The 26073-nt window shown below is 42.9% G+C and overlaps 1 protein-coding gene across 24 annotated transcripts in view; it reads left to right on the plus strand.

Annotated features, from left to right (window-relative positions):
• Positions 1-26073, plus strand: part of MAGI1 (membrane associated guanylate kinase, WW and PDZ domain containing 1) — a 357068-nt gene that overhangs the window by 273507 nt on the left and 57488 nt on the right. For 12 of the 24 annotated variants that reach the window (XM_075053339.1, XM_075053338.1, XM_075053323.1 and 9 more), the window contains exons 4-10: positions 4407-4613; positions 7560-7770; positions 11303-11385; positions 14645-14683; positions 19158-19215; positions 21468-21556; positions 22614-22706. In XM_075053339.1, coding sequence (XP_074909440.1) covers positions 4407-4613; positions 7560-7770; positions 11303-11385; positions 14645-14683; positions 19158-19215; positions 21468-21556; positions 22614-22706 — 780 coding nt within the window. The remainder of the gene's footprint in view (positions 1-4406; positions 4614-7559; positions 7771-11302; positions 11386-14644; positions 14684-19157; positions 19216-21467; positions 21557-22613; positions 22707-26073) is intronic. The other 12 variants (XM_075053345.1, XM_075053340.1, XM_075053341.1 and 9 more) reach the window with 4 other exon arrangements.

The following is a 26073-nucleotide window of genomic DNA, read 5'->3' on the forward strand; positions in this document are numbered from 1 at the left end:
GACAGGGTAGAAGCTGCTATAGATTGCTTTCAGTGATTATGATCACTGCCTGAATTGGCAGAGGAAGAAGTGTTATGATGATGAGAACTTGTCTTATTGTTGCGATTAGCTGTTACTGAAGTCTAATTACTGTGCGCAATGCTAAAATGTGTAAGCTGCCGACACTTAGAGATAAGGAGATGAAAAGAAATCAGCTCATTCCAAATAGCTATTCTGGTTTTTTTTCATTATTATTGTTATTTTTGTGCACTCTCCTGAGTGGTGCTTTACAGTGCATGGATTAAGTCATGGCTTTGGCTGCAAAAGCTGCCATCAAAATTCGGTTGTGGTTAAATAAGTTGTAAGCACCAAGGGACTGAATAAAATAAGGGTTAGTGAAAGGTGATGACAAGGTATTCAGTTAATGGTATGTGCATCTGCTGAGTGAATGCATTATTAGCTATTAATTCAGTTGCTGTAGGCAGGATCCAAATGTGATTGAGAAGAGGGTAAAGCTTAGAAGCCTGGCTCCTGTAGGAATCGGTCATGGGAAAGTGCCGTTTCTGCCATGCTGGCTGCTTCAGAACTGGCATTTCCACAGAAAAGTAGAGGTTTTCCTGCTGTCTTGATCAAGAAATCTCCTTCGTCTGGGAGACAGGCTGCTCTTTGCCAGCTTTGAGACATCACGTTAGGGGCACAGTCCTCAGAAGTTTTGCAGAGCTTCACCTGAGCTCAGCACCCCGGGGACTCCTGCCATAACTACTGTGCTGACTTCAGAAAATGTTTTGGGATCCTCTGGGATGACAGATGCTTGTGTATGCACATGTAACATGCTGTTAATAATTAGAGCTGATTGGATATTCAGTACAAATTACACTGGCTATGAAGTTAGCCCCTTCTTTAGACTTATAAGTGGCTCACAAAACACTGTTAAAGCATATTTTTAAATGTATGTTTTTTCATAAACATTGACAGATTTAATTTGAACAAATGATGTCGAGTCTGAGTGTTTTAAAACTCTTGCTGGGCTGTTCACTGTCGGTTGTTAATGGTGCACGTTTGGATTTCTGAGTCACAGGGTAAATATTTTCTCTTTCTAATTTCTAGGATTAAACATGAGTTTTGATGATAATTTTAAGTGCCAGCCCCTCCTAATGGTGTGTCTGCCCCCACGCCCGGGCCCACGTGGAGCTTTCTTTTGCAGTTTTTCATCACGAGCTGGGTTGTTTCCCAAACCTGTATGTTCTTGTGTGAATCTGAAGGAAGAGCTGTGATTTTTTTTGGAACATTGACTCAGGCTGAATCTGCCTCCTGTGGAGGAAAAAGAAAAGTTCAGCCCCAGTGGCTGCATTTCCCATATTCTGCAAAACAAAACCCACACAAGCAGAGCCATGCTCAGTTTCAAATTCATATTTGTTCTTTGTATGTGTTCATATATACTTGTAGGATCCTTTAAGGCGGCACACTGTGTTGGTAGAAAATAATTATTCACTAATAGTAGTACCAACAACCATGGCTGGTTTGAAAAGTGACTAATGATTTTGGTGTAAGCAAATCTGAAATACTTTAGAGAAGCCTGTTTTTCTGCTGAGGAACAGCTCTCCATGGACTGCTAGGAACTCCAGCCTTGCTTGTTGCTAGAGGAACTGAAAAGGAACAAACCTCAAAGATATGATCATGTATTTCTCTGTAATTGGAGGAGGGATGGTAACATCTGTGCTATGTTCTTGTCCAGGAGAAATAAAAATCCACACTAGCAACATCTATATATCCCCTTCATTCACTTTGTTGCCTCCATTGCAGAAAGATTTAACCATTTACAACAGACCCGAATGAAATTTTGCACAAAAGAGTGATGTGCAGTGCCATAAATAAAAGCTGTTCTCATGTATATGGCACACTCGTGGATCTCGCTGCTTAGCAGTTAACATCCTTAGAAAACATACATTTTGTCTGGAAAAACAAAAAACCCTCAAACCCTAAAGTAGCAGCATTCTTCGGAAGAAATGCCAAAGAGGATAGGATGGCAGCAGTGTAGATTATCCTTTCTCTGCCCACCTACCTTTGTATTTTTCCCTTTGCACTCTCTCTCCCCCGTTCCTCCTCTTTTTATATAAAATAGTCCTGCAGTATATAGAGCATAAGAATCATTTCTCTAGCAGAGACTGCAACCTGCTTAGGAGCCTCCATCCCCATTAGAGACTCTTTCCAGAAGAAGTAATTTCCTTTTCCCTATAAATTATGCATCAATGTACATTTAAGATTCTGAAATGATGAACAGAAGATGAAAGCATTTCGGAGTGTTGCTGCTCCTATGGAGCTGAATCCACGATGTTGTATACAGGCTCAAACACACCTTGTTAAGACAAACCTGCACGTGTTGCTGTCCTAGTACTCCGGCTGGAAGTGCGTGGAGATAGGAGCTTATCCGACTTCAGCCTCAGCTCTGTAAGAAGGACTTTTTCTCCTCTTGGAAGGCAGTGAGGGTGAAAGATAGCAACGTGTGTCCAAAGTGGTCTTCTCAAATGGACTCTGCCAGCCTGAGCCAGGGTGATTCCTGGTCTCCCTTGCTCCTGATGGGTCCAGAGACCTTCCAAACTCACAGGTTGAGATCTGCCAGTGTTAGGACGTGCACTGATCCCTGTGACCTTACCCTAAAGCTGAAAACATGCACAGCTTCAGGGTTGTAAGGGACTTTGATGATCTAATGGGAAAGGCAATTCAGTCAGCTAAACGGGAGTTGAGACAAACAACTAGTACTTCCAAACTGAAAGAATGATATGCCATTTTGAACCTCAAGTGTGTGATGGCTGAGCAGCATGAAATGCGCTGGGTGAGCTGGAACTCCTGGGCACAGCAGTGGGGCAGGTCAATGCAGAGCTGCTTGGCTAACTTTAAACTCAGTGTCGTATCTCGGTGTATGAATGGTGTTGAGTTCTGCAACAAAAATACGCATGCATATGTATAAATATAAATGAAAAAAATCTTTTAGCACAGATGAGGTTCTAAAGTGCCTTTGCACAATCTGCCTTTGGCATGTGGTTTCCATCTAGTGTAACAGGGATAACACAGAGGCATGTACACTTTCTGGGGAATGGATATTAAACACATAATGTAATTATGTACTGAAAAACTGAAAAAAAAAAAAAAAGGCTTTCAGATTATACATAGCCTATGGATATAGGTGAAGAATGTAATCAAATGTACATGTGTATTTTAGAGAAGAATTTTGTGCCGCTGCCACAGCTGCAGCTATATGCATGCACCCCCACGTGGGTTTATACAAAGCTATATGGGAGAGCATCCTTTATATTTTGTCATGTCAGAGAGTATAGGGAGAATTTTTAAGTTCACCCTTGGAATTTGTAGGTGGCGAATGAAAATTAACAATTCTTGAAAGGGAAAATTTGGAGAGTTTTATGTAAAACTGTTGTCTATCACAGATCGTTGTATAAAAAGTAAAAGATGCCCCTTGCAATAGGCCCGAATTCCTATAATGCCCAGTGCTGCGGGAACTCATTTGAGACCTGAGGTTCCTGTGGAGCTGTTTCAGGGCAAGTCAAGCTCTGCTGTGGTGTTTGAGGTGAAGTGAGACAGGAGCAGTGAAATACCTCCAAGGTTCTGGCATCAATGAACCTGCACTTATTCTGTATTTCTTTCATGGTCACTTAAAATGACAATGAAGCATCCCCAGCCCTTTGCACTGTTTGCATCACATCTGGTGATGGCTGCCAAGAGCTGTGCGTTTGTATAACTATGGGTGCTTCTTTGTCCCTTCAAGTTTTGCTTTAAGGTCTGGTTGTTCACTTCTACCCAAGTTGACCCAACTGCTGAGTTTCCTCTTTGAAGAAAGCAGTGCTACGTGGTACCTTTCCTTTTCTCTCCTTTGACAAAGTTTTCTTTTAGAGAGAGAATACTTTTTGCTTTTTAAATGCAACATCCACCCTAAAAGAACCTGTGTATTAAAGCAGGCCATCGAGCCTTTCATCACTTCTCTGGGTGATAGCAGTCATGAATTTTTTATTTTCTGCAGGGCTCACTCCAGATCTGCCACAGCATTGTGTGGGTGCACACATGTAAAAAGGCTACTAATTGAAATTCAGATGTAACTAGATGAAGTTTTGCTATTCACCATGACTGCTTTTTGTTTTAGCCCTTGTACGCTCAGTGCACCTAAACAATGCAACCATTGCTTCTCCTTTTAGATTCAACAAGAATAACTTAAAAGGCAAGAAATATTTCCGTGTCTGCTCGAGAAATGAAATATGCTCCCCCACCCCCAAATGGGAATGGCGTGTGTTAGTTTGTTTATTTAATTACTTGTGGGGAGAGAGAGATTTCGGTAGAACTGAAAATAAAATAAAATAGAAATCTTGCTGCTATAAACTCTTCCCTTTTGAAGATGCAAATGTGTTTCTATTGCCTAGGTAACTACTATGGAACGCCCAAGCCTCCCAGCCAGCCCCTCAGTGGGAAAGTGACTTCCACCGATGCTTTGCAAAACCTGCAGTCTGGCTCCAAGCAGTCGACTCCAAAGCGAACCAAGTCTTACAATGATATGCAAAATGCTGGCATAGTGCATACAGAGAATGAGGAAGAGGATGATGTACCTGAAATGAGCAGTAGCTTCACAGGTAAAACAAAAATATTGTGGTCCATCAGTTAGGATACATGGGGAAGGTTTCTGGAGGGGGATTTTTGGGTTTTCTTTGTTTTGTTTTTAATGGGTTTCCTGCAAAGCTGTCAATCGCAGACAGAACTGGCCAACAACACCTGAATGGCAGATGTCCAGGTGTGGACAATCACATGCACAGTTGTGTCTTCTAAAAAGGCCTTGTGGGATTTTGCTGGATGACAAAAAAATGGGGAGAAGTTCAAATCCATTAGTTCCAGAGAGTTTAAGGAAGAGTTGAGCTGTGGTTGACAGTTATAAACAGTATGAAATGACTCAATCAGGATTACATTTGAAATTAATTGTTGCTCCTTCATAAATAGGTTGTTGTCCTCCCTTCCTTGCATCTAGAGATACCTGTGATGTACAAATACTAGGTCCTCTTCTCCAAGGTACCTTCCAGCAAATTGAGGGCTGCTTGCTGCAGGAATGAGGTCTGAAGCATGGATGTAAGCTCTTTATTTTGTGAAGGCCTCGTATCCTGCTGAACACAGATCTCAGTCCCACCGTGGCTACCATCGAGCATTGGCTGAAAGATCACTGTAAACTTTTGCAATCTAAAGTCAAATGCTGTGCAGACAGATTCAGAGCAAAATACTATTGGGGATCAGTTGAATTTCCACAGAAATCAACTGGAAGTTTGTGAAGCTCGGTGGAGCAAGAACTCTTCCCCATGTCCGCAATCCTAGTATTTGTTAGCGCTTAGGGCATTACTTCCTCAGCTCAGTTTCAAGCACTGAATTAATCTTCCTAGCTCCCTTTCAGGTAGGCACTTAGCAAGCAGCATTATCCACACCTTCACGCCTTTCACGGCTGCTTGCTGCAGGCGTTCACCATCACCGGCACTAGGTCCTTTGTCCTCTGGTCGCTTCCTACCACCACGACAATTTTCCTTCCCAGCCTCTGGTGAGTCATAGGAGCCGTCATGCCAGTTCCTACCTGCCAAAGTCCTGGCTCTACCATCTGTATAGAGCTTTCAAAGGATTTAGGCTGACATTTAGTTTTGGTCCCCTCTGGGCCAAACCGTCAAATGGCTTTGAGGGTTGTGCTCTGTTCGGCTGCTACCTGTTACATATTTCCAACCCAAATCACTCCTGGCTGCCCTAATCCCTCCCAGGCTGGAGTTTCTGTCTCTGCTTACCAGCTCCTTTACAAAGTTTCGCGCTGAGGGTGGTTCCTCACACGTTGTGACATGGCAGCATCCTCACCCCTTGTCACAGGATCTGATTTTGGGAAGAAGCTGGTGGGAGATGCTGTTTGACCTCCTTGCCGCCTGTCTCAGTTTGGTGCCCCTGAACTAACTCGAGCATCATTTCTCTTCCTTGTTTTCCTTCACAAGATGAAATACTGGAAGATGCAGCTCATTTGTCACAACGTTATCACACCCTGGCCCCTTGCCTCCATTAAATGGGCACAGAATCAAGAAAAGAGTTATTTCTCATACACCAAAGTGATTCGTTATGCTTATTTCGCATGTAAAGTGTGCTAGCCATATTAAAATGCTCCTGCTTCCTTAGAAGACCTCTTGGTGACTTGTGTTTTCCAGACTTTGGCATGTTTACACTCGCAGTCTTAAGCTGGCGATGATTCATTCATGCTTCTTTATCTTGTCATATTCTACCTAAAAATATCGAATACCAGGAAGGCTAGAAAGCAGGCGGCTGAGGGTACTGGTATAGTCTACATCTTTTTTCTTCCCTCTTCTCCTAGTTTATTATTTTCAGTATCTTGTCATTTTGTAATGGCAGCACGCAGACTAGAAATAATGCAGGAGCTGTAGTTAAGGGCCCCTCCAAAAAACCAAGGCTGTGGGCTGTGAGTTGAGGAGGTCCGTGGTGGTTTCCAGTCTGGAGAGCGGAGGTGAGGTCTTGGCTGTGAAGCCCTTTCAGTCCCACTGCTTGGGGACTTTGCAGAGCATGACACTGATCTCTCTGTCTTTTACTGAGTGTGTTGCCTGCTGGCTGTACTGGAGACTGGTGGTCTCAGGAGATTTGGAAGTACTGCCATTGATTTATAACACCTGCAAGAATCCAAACAGAGGAAATCCCTTTGGTAGACACAGAGATAATTTTAGAATTTGGCTGGTTTTGCCAAAACCTCTCTGTGAAGGAGTTGGGGACACAGACCTGGTTGTGGAGAGCATTTACTGTGATTAGGGGTGGAGGGAATGAGCAGCAGTGTTTCATGGATTCGTCTCCAAACTGCATAGATATAAGCATCAGAAATGTTTCCTTAGAGGGACAATGGCCAGATACATCATAAAATACTCCTGAGTGACTTTGACTGGAAAGATACAGTGATGAGCCATGGAATAAACCTCCTCAGACAGCTAGAACAGGCACCAGTGAGCAGCAACATGTGGACACATGGTGTAGTTCTGATGTTTAATTTTTAATTTAAAAAAACCCACTGCACTAAAGACGTTCACCATTAGCTTGTTGACTTTGAGCTTCTGGCTACCTTCTGCACTTGTAAAAATCTCCCCTTTTGATCATTCTTCAAGCAGGAAATTTTAATTCTCCTAATCCCTATCCTACAATTGGCACTGCGGGAGTGAACCTGTAAGCCTGCTCAGAAGCCCATTGAACTCCTCTACATCAGTGAGCCGGGGCCTGAGACAGCTTGGAAGACTTTGGTACCTCAGCAGGGCCTATTAGAGCAAACACAGGAGCTGATCACAGCTTCTGATTTGCGCTGGCGAGGGTCTGGCTGGCAGAGTGTGTGTGGGCAAAGCAAGCTCGTCCCTGCTGGCAAAAAGACTGCAGAGTCTCTGCCCTCGGTTCATCTGTTGCTGTGCCTTGCAAATTAAAAAGCAAGGAGAGGAAAACTGTAAGGATAAACCCGGAGAAGGAAATGGGAGGAGAAAAAGACTGATTTTCAATTTCATTTGTGCTTGTTTATTCTACAGCAGAGTCTGGTGACCAAGACGAGCATAATACGCATATCCTAAGAGAGACAGCCCCACCGTCCGCGATTGATAACCACACCAACGTTCCCACCACGGAACCATCTCAGAACCTCCCTCAATACCTACCTCCTTCTGCCGAGGATAACCTAGGTCCTCTGCCGGAAAACTGGGAGATGGCCTACACCGAGAACGGAGAAGTCTATTTTATAGAGTAAAGCACATTTTTGTTCTAACTCCATCTCTCTCCCTCTCTTTCTGGGCATAAGTAAACCTCCATGGATGCTTTTTGTGTGTGTATGTGTGTGTATTAAATATTTAGTGTATAGAGTTATGTTGCAAAGCTGCAAGTTCTTTACTGCTTCTGAAGGGGTTTTGCATTTCCTGATTGGATTAACATCCAAATTACTCCTGAGTTCAAAGGCAGAGGGAATTGCTTGTTTTATGAGGGTAGTTACAAAAGCAACAGACTCTTATAAAATATGGGCCAGTTGTTTTCACGGGTGGGATGAAAGCTCCTAATTGAAAAGGCTGAGGCTTCATTTCTGGAGCCTACCCCTGTGCATAATGCAGCAGAGAGAATTCCTCCGGTCACGTGCTGAGGCGGTAGCAGAGCCAGGGAATGGACTTCGTGTGTTGTCCTCTCGTCAGAGCAAATGGGCCAAACGTGTTAACATGCTCCAGAGGTTTGCAGAAGGCACAGCTCAGTGCACAGTAGGCACAGTAAGTTTGGAAAAGAAGTACCTCCTGCTCTGCAGTCTTTGCTTAAGAGCTGAGTGCTGTCAGCAGTTTTATGACGATATTGATTTTTTCATGCCATAAATAATAGTCTCTAATTATACTTGTCTAGATTTATTGAGATAGGAGTAACTTATAAAATGGGACCTGTTAGTGGAAGAGATTTCTTGCACAGAGTTTAGCTAGACATTAAAATTCAATTAGCTTTTGAAACTCAAGCCTTTAGCTGCCTAAGTAGAGGAGGGGCGTGAGGAATTGATTTTGGATTTGATGGTCTGTTTGCTGCAGTCTTGGAAACTGAGATCCTCCGACTGTGTAGAAGAAGCCAGTGGCCAGTGAGTACAGAAGAACGTCCTCTGCTAATGCCCCTTCTGGTACTCCGGAGAATTTTGCTGGATTAGGGCAGTAAGAGGAGCAGCCCTGCTCCATCATCGGGAGAGGGGACTTTCGGACAGGACCAAGGAAGGGTTCATCAGAGCAGGTTTTCCCTTGGCTGCAATGGCAGGGGAACACGTCAGAAATGATGATCTCAGGAGCTGGGAGAACTGAGAGCACTGCAGCAGCTCTTCACCAGCTGGGAGAGGGCTGCTGTAAAAAAAGGCCATGTTCCAGGGCTCTTTTAATTACCTGAAGAGGCTCCACCAACCCCCTAGTGTAAGCCAAAGTCTAGAAGGCACAATGCAAATTCTCATCAGCCGCATATCAGATGATACCAAAATGTGTTCATTATCCCAAGCACAGTATTCACAGTATTCTGCCCCTCATTATGTCCTCAGGGTGCCTCATTCTTTGACGTGCTTTCTGGCTTTAATGTATATAACACAGCCTGAGTAATAGCCCATCCAGCCTGCCATTTTCCTCCCCTGGAGGAGGACAGATGATGAGAGCTAAATGCTGCCCAAGTTCCTCCTTTTTCTGTCCCCGCGTTGGCCCCTGCTGTCCTTCCTTACACGTGCTTCAGCCAGGGGTTCTGCTGTGGCCACCAGTTTCCCCCAAACCCATCCCCGTGGCTGTTATATTCCTTGTGCGTGTGTGTTCTCTTAGCAATGCAGGACTAGCACCTTAAATAATTTGTTAGACCTTTTGCAGGAGAATCATATATGCGGTGGAAAAACGTAGCCTGCATACACAACTGTCTGTCTGACATGAAAAATCTGGTAGCACTCCAACTGCTTCCTTCCCTGCAGCGCAGATTGACCATTTTGAGGATACATACGCATCGGGGGTGATTTTGTGCAAGAACGTGTTAGTGTGGATACAGCACTGAATGACTGCAGTTCTATTAATTCTAAGGACACCCTCAGCCTAGAAACAATTTAGTTTGATTTGTATCAAATTAAGAGAGCAAGCTAATGAGCTGTGTGGACCCAAGCTGGCTCAGATGTCTGTACCGTCATCGATAGCGCTTTGGGTTATCAAGTCAGGGTGCTGAAGGGAACAGGATGGGAACATCTGAGCTGCTTGCACAGAACCAGCACAGGTCCAGTGGGGCCAGAGCTGCATGTCGGATAACCGATCCTGATGGCTTGTAGCTGAAGCAATTTGGCTCTTGAGATGTTTTTCTCTGGTGCTTTAATTGGGATTTTCATTACCCAAAGTATCCCAGTCCCTCATTATCCTGCCTGTAGATCTGTGCGTGTTACAGGTCTAGCACAATCCTGTCCCTCTGAATGTATGATCTGAATGGTGTTTAGCTAAATTTTCTGTGCCTTCACAAACTACAGTTATAAGCCTTTGGTTAGCGAGACAAAGTTGCAAGAAATATGCAAATATTCTATTGCTCTCCTCCCACCGCCCTCTTTCTCAGCTAGACTACAGACTTTCTTATTTATAAGTTGGCAGAACCCCTCTGCTTTATTGCCGTTAATTTGCCCGACTTGCTGAATTTCTGCCACTCAGTTTTCTAGTTGGCGATTAATTGCTCTGAAGCGTACAAAAGGATTAAACACATTTGCTCATCCTGCCTTGGGAGGGCTGGGTAGTAGGATGTGTAAAACAAGGACTTTTTATTTATACACTCGCTTCCTAGGAGCAGGGCAGTCCCCTCTTCTCGCTGTAAAACACAAGTTTGCTGGTCGGTTGTTAGTTCCTCAGGGATCATAGCCCTCATTACGGCATTTCCAGCTTCATGAGACTGTTGTGAGGCTAAGGTCAAGTTTGTAAACCTCTCTGAGACCTTGGAGGAGCAGTAAATAGCATTACTATGGTATTGAAACTTAAAACTGTTAAGCAGTGTTAAAGGCTAAGCTAGATAAATGATACCTCGGGGACTGGAGGGATATCTTTGCAGGTTATGCGTAAGATGACATCAGGTTGTAGAAGAGTTGTTATATTACAAGATTGTCTGCATATGCAAATGAAATGATGGGAGAAAATAATTTCTAGAAAAATGTATTTTAAGCCTGTTTACTATGCAGCCTCCACCGCTGGGACTGGCATCGCAATACTGTCAGGGGACTTGTAGAAAGGAAGAGTTGAAAGTAAAGCTGTTCAACTTCCATCAAAGGCTTTGACAGAACATTTTTATTTGTGTAATTAAAAAGTTTTCACTGGAAATTTTGGGTTTGACTAATGCTTGGGTCAAATCTAGACAAATGTCAAAGGTCTTTTGTAGGAACAAAGACCACTGTGTGGTTTAGAGAGGAAGGGAAACTTCTGTCTTTTTGTCAGGAGGCAAATGGCTTGGAGACAGCTCCTGGTATTAAGAAATAAACTACCAAAGACAAAAGTTTGGAAATTGATAGTATAATATTGCAGCTGTCACATGTATCATTCCAGTCAGGAATGCTGATTTGTATATTTTTACTTTTCACCTTTATGTTTTCAATGCAAGATTCTTGTGATTTGGTAGACTAGTTTGCAAAACATCAAATTGTAATGCTGTTTCTTCTGAAGCAAAACTATGCCTTCAGGTCTGTTGAATAATAAAGAGGATATATACTTTTATGTCACTGATACTTCAGCTCTGCTTTATTAACAAAGGTCATATTTCCATTTTTGGTTTCCAGCCATAACACAAAAACAACATCTTGGCTAGATCCACGGTGCCTGAACAAACAGCAGAAGCCTCTAGAAGAATGTGAAGATGATGGTAAGAGACTGAAAATAGTGAAATAATAATGTATTTATTCATTTCTAGGTAGCTTTCTTCCTTTCCTTTTCCCCTTTCCAATAATCTGTGTTCAGAAATACTTTAAAAAGGTTTATTAGTAAGTGCATAGAGAAAATATCTGTTATGTTGTAAAATCACTGTCTGTGTATGTCAAATAGCTATTGAGATGGCCGATCATTTAATAAAAATCAAAGAGGTGCTAGAAGTAAGAGGCCGGTGTTTTTGCAAAGGCATTTGAATAGTCACTGATGCTGAACAAGACTCAAAGCTTTCTAACATGTTTGCTCATTGGATTGCTGTGTAGGAGGAAAGCGACTTGAGTCTCTGCATGCTCCATTGTGTTACGCTTCAACCACCTGCTTTACATGAATTGAAAGAGTTATGTTGTTATTTCCTTGTTTGAGCAGAAAAAACTCAATTGCTTCACTTCTACTATTAAATTCTGACAGTCTGCTTAGTGTTATGATTGCTGAAAACAAATTCCATTTGAAAGTGTAGATTTTTGCCACTGAAAATTTACACTGATGTAATTTTGTATTCCTTGAGATGTTAGAAATGCAAGCCACTGTCCAATTTAGAGCAGCCAAATGCAGGACTGTTAAAGGAGGTTCTTTCCCTGCATCCTTTAGGAGATGCTGGAAGAAAAAAGGAATCACATGAAAATAACTTAAATGTTTGGGAAAACCTGTATGGAAATTTCAGTCTACTGACCAGGAAAGGTGATGGCATTCTAATGCAAAATTTGGCTAACACAGTGCTATTATGGTAGACATATCTTAAAAATGGAAGGATTTACTTCGTCAGTGTTGGTGCTTTCCTTGTAAAATCAGTTTTCATGATTAACCTCCCACTGGTGTGAGTCAACTCAATAAGAATTACGATTTTATTTCTGAAAAGAATCAACTCAATCCCTTTTTACTGTTAGGTTCAAATCTGGCCTCCAGAACTGCTGTTACTATTTTTGCACATGCAGTTTTTCAACCTCTGCTTCCTTTCACATGTGAGATTTTGCAGGATGCGAGAATTTGCCTGCGCATCCTTTGCTGTTGCGATGAAGCAGGTCACCAACTTCCTAGTGACAATGCAACGTACCCCTAAACCACACGGATGTGCAAAGCCCAGGCAAAAACCGAGCACACCGAGCTGACGCCTGCTTCAGATCCTTAGCAACTAGCATCATCTGTTAAGGAGCGAGCAGAGGGAGCTGGATTAATGAAGGCCTTGCTCTGCGCCTAAAAATGGATATGTCAGTGGGTAATCAGAACTGGAGCAAAATTAAATAACAGCATACGCAGGCAAAGCTCCTTCCTCCTTGCAGCTAAGCATTGCTGGCAATTAAAAGAGGAGGTTGCTAAGTCTTAGCATAAGCTTTCCTCTTTCAGAGGGTAGTTTTCCCTGAAGCATAACTTCTGGCCTGGCTTTCTTTACCAGCAAGACTCCCACTACATCGATAGCCCCAGCGATGCCAACAAGCGGTGCGTGCCGCTGCGGGTCAGCGTTTTGCCGCACGCTGTGCTCCGAGCCAGGGCAAGGAGCAGCTGGTAGGATGAGTCAACAACGGGGGCTGCGCTCCTCTCTTAAACAGTTGTAAGTCTCCTCGCAGAAGGGAAAGTCTTTCTCTTGTCCTCTTAGCAATTATAAAACAAACATGGGAATAATTTATTTTATTGGGATTAGAAACATACAGCTGGTATTTTTGTATGTAATTAAACGCATAATTTTGCAGAGTAGTGGCATTTTTGTTTGTCAGGTCCCTGGAATCAGCTAATTTCATCTTCCCCCACACCCCTTCACTTCATTCACTAAGTTTCTCATTAATGAATATTTTAAACATTCAATAGTTAAACCAGTTGCTTTGTAGGTACAGCCGTGCACTGCACTGTTTTGCTTGGCTGCTCCGATCTTGCTTTGCACATAAGAATAATTATATTTCAGAAAACAATGTGAGCGCGAAGAAGAGAGAAGGTTATTTTTACTCCATCGTAGAAGCTGGACATTTTTGGCAAGGGTCACTGTAGGGTGTATTTCCACTGAAGTCAGTGGGACTCCTCCTCTGTTTTGTTTGTTGTGTGTGTGCGCGCGTGAGTTTTCAGGCTTGATGTCATCCTGTTTGTGGTTATTATAAATGTTAGATGTCGTTTCAGATTTGTTTGGGTGCAGTTGCCTTGTGTTTTTTCTTCATCAGGATACGTGTCCCTGACAAGTTTTTGGTCGTTTCCAGTTGTTTAGGCTATCAAAGGAAACTGCAATTCATATTTCATGCTAACGGTCCTAAACAACTGCTTTGGTAGAATATATTGCAAACAGGTTGTGGAAGTGGTTTTTTAGGTGTCCAAATTTTCAAAAGCAATGCTGTGACACTACATCATCTGTTTGCTTCTATCATTCATTTATGTGGCTTATACTTTAGTGTATTAGGTCCAAGACTGTTTTTACCATCTTTGTTCTGGTTTTGTCATCATCTTTCATTTTCAGACTGCATTATTATTATTTATAGGCTAAGCAATACTTTAATCATCTGTGTCACTGTTAACTTATGAATATGGAGCAGATAATGATAAATGGAGCAACAGTGAATATTGATGGCTTTGTGTCTTTGAAAAATTATGTGATCTTTGTCCCAGGTGCCTCGCTAAAACTGGTGCATTCCTGTATATGCTTCACCAGTGCATCTGGACTTCGGGGTGGACCTGTGCCTCCAGTGAAACAAGGCGCTTCGCTTCATGTCTCTCCTAAATCATCTGAGCAGTTACAGTGAAGTCAATTGGACCTTGTATGCACATAAATTTATGTACTTTCTTGAAAACCTTGCTACATTAGTTCTTATTTAGATGCAAGGTTTTTCTCTCAGATTTCTTCATTAGTATTCAGGTCTGGCCTTCTGATAGATCCGTGTCTCTACAGAACGGATTGCGAAGGTTGGACCGTACAGATCTGAGGGAGAAGCATCACTACAGTGAGAACAACACAAATGTATTACTTTGCCATATCAAACCGTGGCATGGAAGTAGTCAATTGATACAGATATTTTGAGAATGCAAGAACCAGTTCTTTCATTACCTACATCAGATCCATCAATATTCTGATCACTAAAGTGTGATAAATGGAAAGCTTGGGCTCGGTCTGTAGAAAATTAGTGCCGGTTCTGCTGTTTGCTGTAGGGAATTTCTTGCTTGGTGCTGGTATCTGAAATTTTCTTTTAATTTTTTCTGTCTCATTTACTGCTCTTCCCTTGGAGAAGAAGGGGTACACACGGAGGAACTGGACAGTGAACTAGGTAAATCATCCATCTCTCGTTTTGATGTTTGACTTCAACCACACTGTTTTAAGCCTTTAATTACTTACTTTCTCCTTTGTATCATTTTGCATCTTTCAGTTTTTTATTTCAACAAGCCTAATTTATCAGCGAAACTTCCCTAGCCCACAAAGCGTTAATCTTCCCCTTGCTTCAGATCTAGTGTTTTTCTTACTGATTCAGAGTTTGAAGAAAGCTGGAGGGCCTTAATATTGCAAAGTTTGTTTGAGGTTGTTTCCTCCTGGACCCCACAGAAGTCAGGGGCTTTTCCACTGGCATCACTGGCTCCACGAAAAAGCTTATAGATGCCAAAGTTGTAATCAAGTAGCTAATGATGCTTTTTCACTGGGGCCACAGACATTTCCCAAACAAGAGAAGCAAAGTGTGATTTAGAAAGTTTAAGTATTACATAGGATGCTTCTGCTGAGCTTGTGAATGAAACAGCTGAAAATTTTGCCTCAGTAGGTGATTTTATAAACAGATGATTTTCAATGATGTGGTACACTTTTATTTGCTGCATCTTTTTGTGAAGAATGCTGTCTTGATATCTAATCTCAGCAGTACTTATTCTGTTTATACTGATGGTGGAGGTAGTTGTTATTTCTGTTCAGCTATGCTCTAGTGCACTTGGAAAGCTGAAAGGCATAAGAGGTTGCATAGGATTTTATTTCCACTAGGTCTATTATTGCTTTTAAAAAAGACTGTATTTACAGTTTATAGTTCTGCATACTGGAGGCTTGTATTACCAGAGAATTAACCTCTGGTTTCTGTAATGACTTGCAAGCAAGTGTATTCTCCTTCCTGCTTCTGGGTGATTGATACGGCATCAGCAGCCAGCAGCTATTGAGTGGACTTTTAACACTACACCAGGAACTACTCTTCTGGATAATATGCTTGGAATAATGTTGGAGGCCTAGTTTCTTTTAGTGCAAGAATTTGAAAGAACTGACAATGTAAAAAAGAATGCGATCGCTTTAGTGGTACATTAGCAGTACACGCAGCTCATACAAATAATCAGCAGCTGACCAAGTAAGATCAGAAGCAGGTGGATGCACACCAACAACCTGCAAAGATTTCTCATGAAGGTCTTCACAAAGGGTGACTTAAAATAAGAGAGAGGTTCTTTCAGTCTCATACGAGAATCTAATGCAAGAGAAGAGCAGAAAAAATAGATGCAGGGAAACTCATTAATTGATAAGCCTGACCCCAGTTCTGCAAGCACTTACATACACAAGTGTTTTGCTGGAACATCATGAGATGTTCCCTTTGGTTTAATGCAGATAAGCTTTATTGAGCTCACAGCCCATCAATATACTTTGGGGATTTGTGAATGTTGCAGTGTAAAGAAAGATGTTTTCAAATGGTTCAGCTGGTTGCAGCAACGTTAGGGAGGGAGCGTGAAAACTTATGGCCTATTCATTAACCGTACTCGTGGTTAGTATAAACTGCTTGGTGCCAGATGTTTAGCTCCTTAGTTTATCAACAGTTTCTGTTCTAAATATAAGAAAATTAAAACTTGAAGCATTTGCACAACTTGTTTTCCAAAGAGGTGGCTTGAATATGGAGGAATAGGTCACCTCTTTTTAACAGAAGGTTGTACAAAAGGACACAATAATTTAACCTTTAGAGTAGAATTTGACATACGCTTGTGCAGATCCTCCTGGCCTCACAGGGAGCAGTAAGAGCTGAGTATACTGAAGTCATCTCCAGCTCCTTTTTAGTGATGGATGGGTGCGACTAAAATAGCTGGCAGTTGGGGAAGTTTTTTTTTAAGAATCCATCCATCCCCTCTGTAGGGTAGGATACTAAACAAGAGCATCTCAGTAGGAATCCGTGTATTTACCTCAGGCTTAAAAGTGTAAAATTGGGTATTTGTCCATTGAATTTACCTGCTGACAAATGCTCTGAGACTGCAGAGTGCTGCATGGATGTGCCAAAATAAAAACCATATGGCTCACTAAGGCTCCTAATGATGCAAAATGTTTTTGGAAATCTCATACTTGTGATAAAATCTAATGCTCTGGGTCATCTTCAGTTTGGCAGGAGAGGTAGAGAGGAGAGATGAATAATTTAAAGCCTCTAAGAAGCTAGACTGTGCAGCATGACTGTGGAGAATATTGCCTTTTGCTTTAGAGAACTTTCAGAGGCTTTTAGAAGTCAGAAAGCGCATCTACGTAATCAACAAGAAATGTGTTGAGAGCTGCAGTTTTGTGTATTGTTATTTCCAAAAACATAGAGAAGCGTTCCTTAAATGGAAAGCTGCAGAGATAGAAAACTGGAAAGATTTTGGCACAATACCATTTTGGGGGTTAGGAAAGTGCTGGTTTTCTGACCCTCTGTGAAAATTCTTTAAAAGAAAAGAAAAAAGAAATTAATAGCAAAACCTTTTGTGCACAGGAGAAAAGCAAAAAAACCCTTTTGTTTAAACTTTAAAAATAGAAAACACTTAATAGTCCAAAATAGACAAAAGATATTTGGCAGGAAAACTTGTGGAAAAATCATTTTAAGGCATTTGTGCATTACTTCTCCTCTCCCTCATTCACTTTTTATTTTTCTTCCACCCCAGCTTGGTCTCCTTGCCATTCTGCTCTCACCATAGTGCAATGAGTTAATGGCTGCCACAACTTGTGATTTCCCTGGTTGCATCCTAGGTCTTAATTTAATTGCACTGAAACTTTTTAAGCCAGTCCCACAGCGTTTTTGCTATACGGGACTCCTTTGCAAACCTGAGAGTTCCCTTTGCGAAAAGACTTTCAAGATTGGCCTTTAGCTTTCTAACTTTTTCTCAGGTACACTTGCACACTGTAAAGGAATATCTGTTTCTGAAGCATTCATTTCAGATCGATCTGCTGATAAAATTGTGGAGTATTTTCATGCCCAAAAGTTAGCACTGGCTTGCATTTAATTGCTTATGTCTCAAGGAATCCAAAGATGTTAAACCCAATAAGGATAAAATAATAAGAATGGAAAACCTACCTTATATCTGCAAATAAGGGACGTGTGGAGCAAAAACCATGAAAATTGATTTAATCTGATCTCCAGCCAATTCTGAACACAAACATAAACTTTGAGTAATTAGTCCATGTGTGTTTGTATAGATTCTGTTCATCTCCAGTCTGGAGATATTTCTATCCTTATGGCGACATAGTTGAAGTCTATAAATGCAGAACTAGATAGTTACATTTGTTCTAATTAATGGGCCATTGTTGATTGTATTGGCTCAGCAATTGATGCCATTAATGAAAATAAATCTTTGCATTTGATAATAAGCAGATTATTTACTATCAGTCTTGTCAATTTAGTGATAAATTTTCAGAAATTGTTTTGCATGGGGTATTTAAGCTTGTGTTATCTGACAATGGCTTTTTTTTTTTTTTTTTTAATTCAAATGAATGTGCAGAGTCTGTGGGACCACACTTGCACAGTCCATAGCATGGTAGAGCCTTTTTTCGAGCTGATTCACAGTATTACACAAACGCACCACTCTGTATTGTTAATAGGATGATTACTTCAGTACCCACAGCCAACGGGAACATTGTTTAAATGAGTGGGACAAGGATCAGGCCCTTAAGTAATACATACAGTTTTAATAACCCTCAGTTGGATGCTGAAGTGATTTTATTACATTCACTAATTATAGTTAAAGTACTATGTGCAGTCTAGAAAATGAACAGGAACAAAAGCGGATACGTTTCCAAATGTTAATTTCATCTTCAGAACTGTTTTTTGTTAATTATGCTAATTAAAAAAGGAAATCTCTGTTACATGTGATTATGGCAATATGTGTTTTTACATTAAGTGCTACACAGCAAAATACATCCGTGTGTGCCAGCCCCACTTGGGTGGATTCCATGTGCCGGGCGTTTACATTAAATTCACTTTGTCCTGTTTCAAGATGCGCTTTTGTGTTGGGCTCACTGCTGAGTGATGCAGTGTAAATCCCTAAGAAAGGAGTCAAAAAAACCTTTTTTTTTTTCAGCAGTGGTGAGCATAAATGGCTCCGCCCTGGTACAGGAGACAAAAGTGGTCTCTCTGTTAGTGTGCTACAATTACTTGCCATAATCTTGCCTGTCTTCAGCGGTTGGCATTAAAATACCTCTGGCCTGTTGCCTGCATCGACTTCCACTGCAGTGCTCCATCCAGGGCACCTCTGCCCATGATGGTGAAACCAAGGGGGTACTTGAGGCACTCTCAGAAAGGAAATTTATTGATCACTTGTTCATTTAATGGAAAAAAACAAAAATCGACTGGCATGGGCACCTTCCTACTGATTTGCTAAGCTAGCACTGGTAGGACAGGCTGTGCTACGCCAGCCTTTAAAAGGAGGCTGTGATCATTCTGAAAAGCATCTGAAGTGAAGTCTGAGCTACTGATGAGTTTTGCATGCAGAGCAGGAGCAGCTACCTGTCAGAAGAATCTGCATTGGAGGCTTCAGTAATGTTTTTTCTATTTCCAGAGTTGCCTGCTGGTTGGGAGAAAATTGAGGATCCTGTATATGGTGTCTACTATGTAGAGTAAGTGCTGCTCTCCGGTTCTGGTGGGGCTGTCGCGTGGAGGAAGGCTTTCCTCGGCAGCGGTCTGTATGCTTTGTTGGTAGTATCTCATACGGAGGAGGAGGAGACCCTGGCCCCTTAATGGCTGGGTGATGCTATATTTGCTGGGAAACGGCAGCCCTGCCTTGCCATTCTCCATCCTCTGGTGGGCTCTGGCTGCAGCACCCTGGGGTGGGCTCAGGGAAGACAGGAGCACCCCGGGGTTGGGGTGTGCAGGAGTCCCGGCACCTCACAAAATACCTCCATCCAGAGAACATTGACAAGTGTGCAATTAACTGAGCTTGATCCCCTTCGTATAGTGCTATGATCAACATGCGAGTGTGCAAAGCAGACCACCAATTCAGTTACGAGTCAGAAGACACTCAAAAGGAGGAATGGATGAACCTGTGTGACCAAACAGCCACGGCAGAGGTTCTTGCATCAGGCTGTGTTGTTGTGAATAGAATTACAGGTTTAATGGGACTCTCTCTGGAATTGGAACAGCTTCTTCTTTATCTAGATGTCAGATCACTCCCTAGGGAAACCAGAGATCTGAGTTTTGTTTCATCACTGACCCCATAAAATGAATTTTTAATTATGTGTATACTCCTGTCTAGTAGGATGGCTTATGATAGCCCTCAGAATAGACATGGAATACAGTTTCTGTCTGCTTTGGCTTATTTCTGACCCTACCATCTGTGCCTAGGGAAACAAGGTTAGCAAACTGTGTAATTAAGGCTTGACATTTATTTACCAAAGACATCAAGAATATTTTTTGGCTATTAAATGTCATGCCAAGAGTTCTTTACAGCATTTTTTCCTGTCACTTTATATATACGTGCCTGTTAGTTTTATAGCACTCCTGAGTGATGAAATTAAATAGAAAAGTAACAGCAATGAGACATAAGTTTATTTTATTTGCTATCTAGAAGCTAGCAAGATGGTTATAATTTGAGCATTTGTCTCTGTCCCTTCCAGTTCAGGCACTCTATAATTGCATAATAGTTTTTATTGAGAAACAACATATCATGAAAAAGTTTATATCATTTTTAAAGTAGTTATTTGTTCTTAACTTTCTGAAGATCTCTTGAAATGGGAAATCAGTTAAATATTTTTCCAGTGATTTAATATCGATCTTTAGCAGAAAAAATTCTTAACATAACTATCTAGAGTGCTGATATCGTGATTACTTGAAAAAGTGGTTGGTTGTTCATTTGTTTTGTTTTTGTTTGTTTGTTTTTTTAATAAAGACACGTGGGGCAAGAGACAATAAAATAGTAAGTTCATAATGGTAAACATTGCTTTGGATACAATGATGGGCTTTAAGCTAATACAATTTCCTAAGGTCTACCTGCTCCTCTGCTGTAGCAAAATCACTACTGAAAAATTGCTCTTGAACAGTTGATGAGCAGCTCATCTGATCTGCAGCGAGTGCCCAGACCTGCCACCAGCGCCCTGGCATCTGTGGCTGGTGTTCGTTGTTTGGTTCATAAAATGGTTAATCCTCCGTGGAGCGCATTGCTTGTCTGCCATGTTTGGGGCTGGGCTGCTTTTTTTTCCTTTTCCTGAGATTGGTGAGAGGTATTGGCTCGAAACATCTCATATGGGTCAAAAGCTGCCTAATGGCCCTCCAAGGAGGACAGCTCAAGTTTCACCAAATGCCAGTTTCCACTGGGAGTATTTGCTGGTGGCTGATTCTGAATATATTTTGGTCCATTTAGAGCCCAGCTTTTCAACTCATAGCCTGCGTCCCTGCAGATATTTGTAAGACACCCTGTTAATAGTGTGCATTGTTCAGATAGCTGATAGATGTTACCAGTTGTTGGGTTTTGGGTTTGTGGGTTTGGTTTTTTTTTTTTTTTAATTTCAGTGAGCCAGGGAGTGACTGCACCTCTGGAAATCTGATTAAAGCAGGGATAATATAGGCCTGTCTTTTAAAAAGCAATGAGACAGAGCGCCTTTTCTGTTTTAATCTCATTTTTCGCAGATAGATCACTACTTTAATGTATTTGAAGGAATTAGCCATTCCTACTCAAGACATCATATCAATACTGGAATCCGCTTGTTTTCCTAAATATGCTTTTTGGCACGACTAGGTGAGCCTTGCTCCACATACACCGCTGTTGGGTTTGTTTGGTACTGTACTCCTTTCCTCAGAGGAGTTTCATGCCTGGCCGTCATTCCTGCTTTTCACACAAAGGGTTTCCTAATTTATTGCTCTGTTTCATCTCCAGCCACATCAACCGGAAGACCCAGTATGAAAACCCAGTTCTTGAAGCAAAGAGGAAGAAACAGCTTGAGCAGCAGCAACAGCCACCAGAAGGTTGGCACCACCAAAGCGCGATGATTGGGCTTTTCATGAGGGACCGTGCCCTCCCTTGCCTTGGCAGCACCATGCCAATATGTTTGTCCTTCCTTCTGTGGCCTTAGCATTTAAAGGTCAAATGACGTGCATAGGAAAGGTTGCATATGCCCTTCACGTAAGATGCAGCAAAAGAGAAAATCTATACCGTATAACCACTTAAACATAGTAGCTTTCACCCTGCTAAAGGGGAGAGAATTTTCTTTTAATGTCCTTTATTTCTGAAAAGTTTCTAACCTTCCTAGAAACAATCAAAACGCATGTTTTCCTATGTAATCTGCTCCGTCAAGTTACTCACTGTAGCTGGTGGTGTTCCAGTCTGTATTGGGACTCACAGGCTACCAAAGGGGACGAGGAGTGGGCATTTACATGCGCACTAAAGAAATCCCTCTGAATGAGAGACTTCTTAACCCAAGAGCTTCGGATTGTCAAGCTCTAACATTTGAAGTAATTTCATTATTTTAAAACACTCCCCTCACCACCACCTTTTTTTTTTCTTTTCTTTTTTTCTTTTTCTTTTTTTTTTCTTCCCTTTAAATGCAGCCCAACTGTAGTGAGGGGCCTGTGGCATTTGGGTTTGTTTTGGTACCTTTGTAGCTTTCACGCCAAGTTACTTCACAACAGTTATTATCCAAGGGGAAAATAATTTAGGCTTCAACATTCCTCCTGCAGCCCCATTTCCCGCAACGTTAGTTCTTCTACTTAGATGCCATGAGTGCCGTGGGGAATAGATTTCATATAAATGTCGAGACTACTTAGATGCAAATCAAGTCCCAAGTTCGAGAGGCAGATAGGGTGTCCCAGCAGACGGATTAGTTGACCTGGACATAGAGAGTCCCCCAGAACTGATTTTTGGACATCCCACTCATTTTATTCCTTCTCTCTGTGACTCTGTTTCCTCTCTTGCCATGCTTCTCACGTGTCCTCTGCTTGAACCCCACACTCCCAGTGTGTGTACGTGCAGGAGCTCGTAGTGCTGTTGTGAAACGAGTAACATTTCCCTCTCTGCCCTCTCTAGAATGGACAGAGGAGTGTCCATCTCTCCCACCACCCACTGCTCCAAACCATGTTTCAAACAACCAAGAGGCAGTTCGGGAAGCGCCAGTGCAAGGTAACAACCTTGTTAAACCAGTTGTAAAAGTGCAACAAGGTTTTTTTCCTGAGAATGAAAGGGAGTATCTCCACAACTAGTGTCACACGCCAGGGCACATGCCTGCTTATCTGAATTCCCATAGATTTTAAGACTAGTTGTTTCAAGACCACATTTGTTGCCAAATGCAAGAGGCAAATGAGATCACCTACATCAAAAAAGGTTTGTGGCTAGTCTCTGTGTAGCGTTCCAAATCTTTAAAAAGGCACGGTGAAAACATGAGTTACAACATCGGTGGGATTTTAGAAGCAACTTGCAAGTGCAAGTAGGAGGACACCCTTTTCTACAGAGCTGTATGGATATGCAAGGATTAGGCTTTTACACCTTCTAAACTCTACTGAGTTTAAAATGTGGCTCTTATAATAAGATCTAGTGCAGAGATTTCCTTTTGTTCTCATAGGTCAACATTCCCTCCCAAAAAGCAGCACAAAATTTCACCATGTTGCACTGTGATTAAGACACAGGCACGCATTAACGTGGTAACGTGAGAGCCAAAGCCAACGTGACCCCATGTCTGCATTTGTGGGCAAGTAGGGTTTCAAGTTACAGTAGTTTAAGAGTTTAAGAAAACTGGTCAGCATGCTTGGGAGCTTTGATGTGCATAGGTTGTCTGCACTGCTGGGCAGGACCTTGGTTTTGGAGAACTTGGGGTGTCTTGGTTGCATTTGTGACATCTGAGCAGCCAGGTTCTGGTATTGCCATGGATGAGTCTGGCTTGCAACTTTATGGATTCTCCTTTTTGTGTGCTTTGAATCCAAATGAAAATTGGGGGGGCATAGGACCTGAGGGGAACACCAGAAAAGGGAGATCCTCTGCCACTTGGAGACCTTTGCAGAGCTACCAGGCCTCCCGTGCTGAACCTGACTTTCTGTAGTAACAGAGGGTGAAGAGGCACAAGTGCCATGGCCACATGCTAGGAGCAAATTGCAACATGTTTCTGCAAAATCTAAGTTGAAGGTCTTCTGGAAAGTTCTGCATGAGGAGAGAATGACAGTAAGTCCAAATACTGCAGACCTACTATGAAGCTGTACACATGTACAAGTACTTTGGGCTATTACAGCCTTATTTATTAGCATCAATGGTCTGTGTATAGCCAACTGCTCACAAACCAGTTGCTTGTCTTAAATAACTGACCAGACAGACATGAATTGTTCCTGAATTTGCAGCATGAGCTGAAACATTGCCAAATCAGGTTGCTGGCAGGGACAGAGAGTTCCACTTGTACCTGTTGCAGTCTTAAGTGCTCTCTGGTTATAAGTGCTTGTAAGTAGGCATCGTCTTTGGGTACACCTAAATTGCATGGCTTTGCCCTGGTCTGCAGGAACCAGAGGCTGGCGAAGGTGAGAGAGGGGGAATCTGGCTGGACATCATCGTGACAGAGCTGGGAGCGCTGGGGGGAGGCTGGCCCTGGGAGCTGGGAAATACTCCTGTGCTCTGCAGGTCGGCCGTGGTGAGCCTGGCCAGGGTGCTGCTGTCCCAGCAGCGTTTCCTGCCACGAAGAGCCAGGGAGTGCTCTCTGCCGAAGGTGGCAGCAGGTCAGCCCTTCCAAAACAGGCGTTGTAAATTTAGCAGTATCCAAAAGCCCCCAGCACGTTCCCGAGAGGTATTCGAGTAATCCGGACTCGCAGCAAGGAAAAACACGGGAGGTCTGGGGATGGTACCCTGACCACCAGGCATCTGGGGTTAAGCATGTCATCAGAGTGCCCCCAAAATGCTGGTCTTCCTCGGGGAGATACCTGTGAATGCCACCTCAGCCTTTTACACTGTCAGGCTGAAGCAAAGGCTGCCCAAGCATCCGTGCACGGCAATGCAAAGGACCCATCGTGCAGGGGTTGACATTAGAAGCCTTACTCAGCTCTCCTCCCACTCTGACTGCCAGCCACCGAAATTGTGCAGCAACGTTACAGGAGAGCATTAGCCTGTCTCGGCACCACTCTGAGTGACATGTCCTGGTACCCGCTGATGACTCCTTCTCTCTTTCATTCCTTCCTCTTCCTTTCTCAGTGCTGCTCCCTCTTCTCTCACTCCCCATTCACAGCAACTATTTCCAGCTTCCCTGTCCCCCTGCCCTATGCCCAGGGGTTTCCGTCTCTCCCACTAATGGCACTGCTGCCAGCAACATGGGCATAAGGACCCTGGCACTGCTCTCCCACCTGGGGTTTTGTAGATACAATCATTTAAAACGTGATCCCCTCCCAAATGCTGTGGGTGGGACGTAGCCTGTGGTGCTGCTATCCTGTTAGCGCAGGGCAAGTTCACCCCGTATTTGTAGGCAGATGCCAGCAAGCCGTGCTTGTTCTGCTTGGCTTTTGAACCAGAAATCAGCACAGGACCAAGCCCCTCTGCACGCTGCCTCTCAGCCGTATTTGTTACCTGGGACGTTGGGTTGCGCTTTGATAGTCAGGGCTTTTTTTACAGCTTGGGGTCTGAGCAGAGCATCTGCCCACGATGTGCAGGATTACTGTGTTCCTGCGCTACCCTTCAAAGGCAGAAGACTGCAAGTCCTCACACTGCCCCCTCATGAATAATCTTCAAATATACTTTTTTTTTTTTTCCCCCCCAGTCAAAGGCTTGCGAGTCTCAAATCCCCTCACTCTCCCTCAAGGTCTCCTTTCTGAACCGAAGCCCACGGCAACGCTGCCGAGGTTTTTGAAAGTATGCCAGCTCTCCTGGCTGCAGCACACACTGCTGATCCTGAAGCTGTCACCAGAGGGCTTAGTGGCACAGGCTTTTCCCCTCTAAGCATTAAAAACAATTAAAAGTGCAAAGGTATTTAGTGTTGGCACTGTGAAGTACAGCAACCGTGATCCCTTTTCCGAGCCTGTGCAACATGCTTTGCAAGGATGCGCTTTTGTCTTTGGAGCACCTCGTTCCTCTTAACCGTGTTCCCAGAGAGCATTAAGAGCCCTCCAGCACAGCCGCTCCGGTCCCGGGCCGCTCTTTGATCCGTACTTCACAATGGCAGCATTTCATCCACGACAGGCAAGGAGCAGAAAGGCAAGAGAAAAGACTTCAAACGGTGTCTGAAGAGCAACATCAGCGTCCTCCCCTTTTTCGCTGGAGGAGGCCACGGGGCGGTAGCCATGTGGGGTGGGGGGGGTCACGCTAAAGGGTTACACGGTGTCTTGCCAGAGCTCAGAAGTTGCTTTTTGCTCGGTGGGTTGGGAGAAGGCCAAGTGGTGAAAAACATAATGATATTCCTTTCTGCAGAAATTCTCGCTGCAGACTCCTTCTGTAGGAGGTATTTGTGCTGCCCCTGTCCCATCCTTCCTGGGATGGATATAACCACCTCAGGACAGAGATAAGACACATATCTAAGCCAGCATTG

The sequence above is a fragment of the Buteo buteo genome, chromosome 21 (assembly GCF_964188355.1).
Source record: "Buteo buteo chromosome 21, bButBut1.hap1.1, whole genome shotgun sequence".
Taxonomy (NCBI): domain Eukaryota; kingdom Metazoa; phylum Chordata; class Aves; order Accipitriformes; family Accipitridae; genus Buteo; species Buteo buteo.